At 35.7% G+C, this 2,731-nt stretch overlaps 1 protein-coding gene across 1 annotated transcript; it reads left to right on the forward strand.

The window, feature by feature from the left end:
• The first annotated feature begins 1,269 nt into the window (after window positions 1-1,269).
• LOC133330827 (uncharacterized) lies at window positions 1,270-2,065 on the forward strand. Its single transcript, XM_061539234.1, has 2 exons — window positions 1,270-1,391; window positions 1,666-2,065. Exons 1-2 carry the CDS (start codon window positions 1,270-1,272, stop codon window positions 2,063-2,065), a joined length of 522 nt encoding a protein of 173 aa, XP_061395218.1.
• The last annotated feature ends 666 nt before the right edge of the window (window positions 2,066-2,731 follow it).

The raw sequence follows: 2,731 nt of genomic DNA on the forward strand, positions 1-2,731 counted from the left end.
TTTTTCATCTCAATGAAAATCTTCATGACAAAAACTGTGAAATGGAAATGGACCTCATGATAGAGCTTTGCTCATAGGGTGTTTGGTATTGCAAATACCGTTTTGTTATAACTTCCACAGGCTGATATTCATCTATGCAAAAAAATTTCTAAATTGGTCCATATTTTGACATTGCCACCATATGAAGGCACCACCCAGTATTTTGAGGGATTTTAGTCGCATTTCCAATCGAAAGGTTTATAATTTAGTATTTCTGGGGTTTGGAGGCTAGAGAATATAGGTATAAAATTACCATTGAATGCTCATCTTTTGACATAGATCCCATTTGGCAGTCTCGCCCAATTTTTTTGAAGTTTGTATGTAGCAGTATTTTCCAATCGAACTGTAATTTGGCATATTGTGGTTTTGTATGCTGACGTACGCTTAGGCAGAAAATTATCATTTTAGGAAAAATTATCGTGGTTTGAAAACGTTGCACAAGAATTCTAAATTGATACCAATTCTATTTTTGTATGTACTCGGTGTGGGATTTATACGTAAATATTTAAAGGTGTATATGTGTTATGATAGTGTTTAGTATTACTATTACCAAACTAGAGGGCGGAAATGTCGCGCTGATTGCTTTGTAATCGTACATGAAGTTCCGTTTATGGTCAAGGACGACACCTATAATTTTCGGTGGTGTTGAAATGAAATTAAGGGGGTGCAATGAACCGAAAACTTTATTTTTGTCAGGTGTTATAGTCGCTCTAGAGGCCATTATTATATGCATCACATATTTTACACGGTGAAGGGGTTCGGACCAAATACTTAGAACGGCCGTTTAGATGATGATCGGTCAATATTCCGAGGATCAAATCAACCAAAATCTAAAGTGACAAAATTTTTATTTTGTGGCGTAAAAATACCAGGGTTAGAAAGTGAAGCTGTTGATCTATATACGGGCAAGAGGGTGCAAATATCGCTTTTACTTTTCTTTACTTTTTAGGAATGCCCCCTATAACGGCATTCTCCATTATTCAATATTTTGGGTGACATATCTACCTATAAAAAAGTATCAATATTGATTGAATTTTACGACTTTTTACGACGTTGGCTTTTGGCGTTTTTGTGAGTTCCTATGACAGTTGTCCACTGATGATCAGAAAAAAAAACTTAAGAAAAGTGTTTGCAAGTGCCTATTAAACTTTACAAAGACCTTATTGTAGTAAATATTTCCCGAAAGAACCGAAGGACATATTTCAAAATTGATTTACCCAATTGTTCCAAATGATTTTCTATAACATATCCTTTTCTTTTCAGCTAACATCGGAGGAGGCAAATGAAACCCTGGATTATGTTCGTAGTAAATATGAAATGGTGGAAATGAAAATTGTCGGAGAACCCATATCGTACGTAGCATCATATCCCCTTGTCACACATATCCCCATTTTTCGATGAAAACAATATTTACGTTTGTCAACATCACGGAATTCTGTTGTCGTGTTGTTTTTCATTCAAACAAAGTTATAATTATGGCATTCAAATGAACACACACACCCCTACACCCATGAATATCCCACATGCATGCTTTTACCTACCGAGCCAACATATTTACAATAAATATTTATTTTGTTCCTCTGTTTTTTGTTTTTTTTTCCCCTTATTTTCCTTCACGTTGTGTAGCATTTACGGCTTGCGTCTGACACACGGCGATGATGAGGAAGAAATCAACATTCATTTCAAATACATTGACAATACCGTGTATGACATTATTCAGCATTGTGTGTTTGCCATTTATCATCGCTCGAATGAATGTGAACTGATCAGGACGATTTGCAACACCTTCCTGCCGATTACGCCACGTCCCCTATTGGAGCGTACAGATTTGCGGGTGTGTGACGATGGCAACGATGTACAACTTGTTGAAAAGGAAGACGTGGAAGATGATGCAGAAAACACGACAACAATGACGGCCACAATGAGTGACGGTGATGGACAGGAATCTCGTCAGAAGCAACAGTCAGCTCAAGGAGCCAATGATGATGATGATGGCGATGATGCAGATGGGGATGAGGAAAATTAACATTTATAGTTGTATGAGGAATTTAATGTGTTTTTTGTGTGTGTGTTTGGAATATTCGTATTATTAGATTTTATTTGTTTAATTAAAAAAAAGAATAAATAAAAACAAAGGTTTTTGAACAATGCTAATATATTTAAAGAAAAGGAATTAATGAACAAAGTTTGAGAAAATTCGTTATTTTGAAGTGGTTTGATTTGCAAGGACATATTATGAATATAAAATAGATAAAAAGTAGCTTTGTTATTTTTATACCCTCCACCATGGAGTGGACGTTTAAATTACGGCCAGGACCTTTATATGGAGGGTAAGCCAGAAGAAATCCAAAATACAGACATTCAGGCTCGAAAATAGGGAAAGGGCATTGAATATGCAGAAATGAAAATAAATAACCATTGACCTTTGTATGGGGGCTATGTAAAACATGGATTTACATTGACTATTTTCTGTGTAGTGCTAAAATATAGTCACTTTGGTTGGAAATTCATGTAGTGAAATCAGACTATTTATAAAGGGGCTGGACCTATATGGGGGTAATACCCAAAGATCGACCGATAATTTATAATTTTTGGTAGAAAAATTTAAAACCAAATTTGGTTGAAAAACGTGACCAAAATATGGAAAAATAGTTGGTGCCGTGATATGGGGGCTACCCCGAATCCCTTTGCA

The sequence above is a fragment of the Musca vetustissima genome, unplaced genomic scaffold, assembly GCF_032173495.1.
Source record: "Musca vetustissima isolate MV318-11 ecotype Yass unplaced genomic scaffold, APGP_CSIRO_Mvet_v1 utg16389, whole genome shotgun sequence".
NCBI lineage: Eukaryota > Metazoa > Arthropoda > Insecta > Diptera > Muscidae > Musca > Musca vetustissima.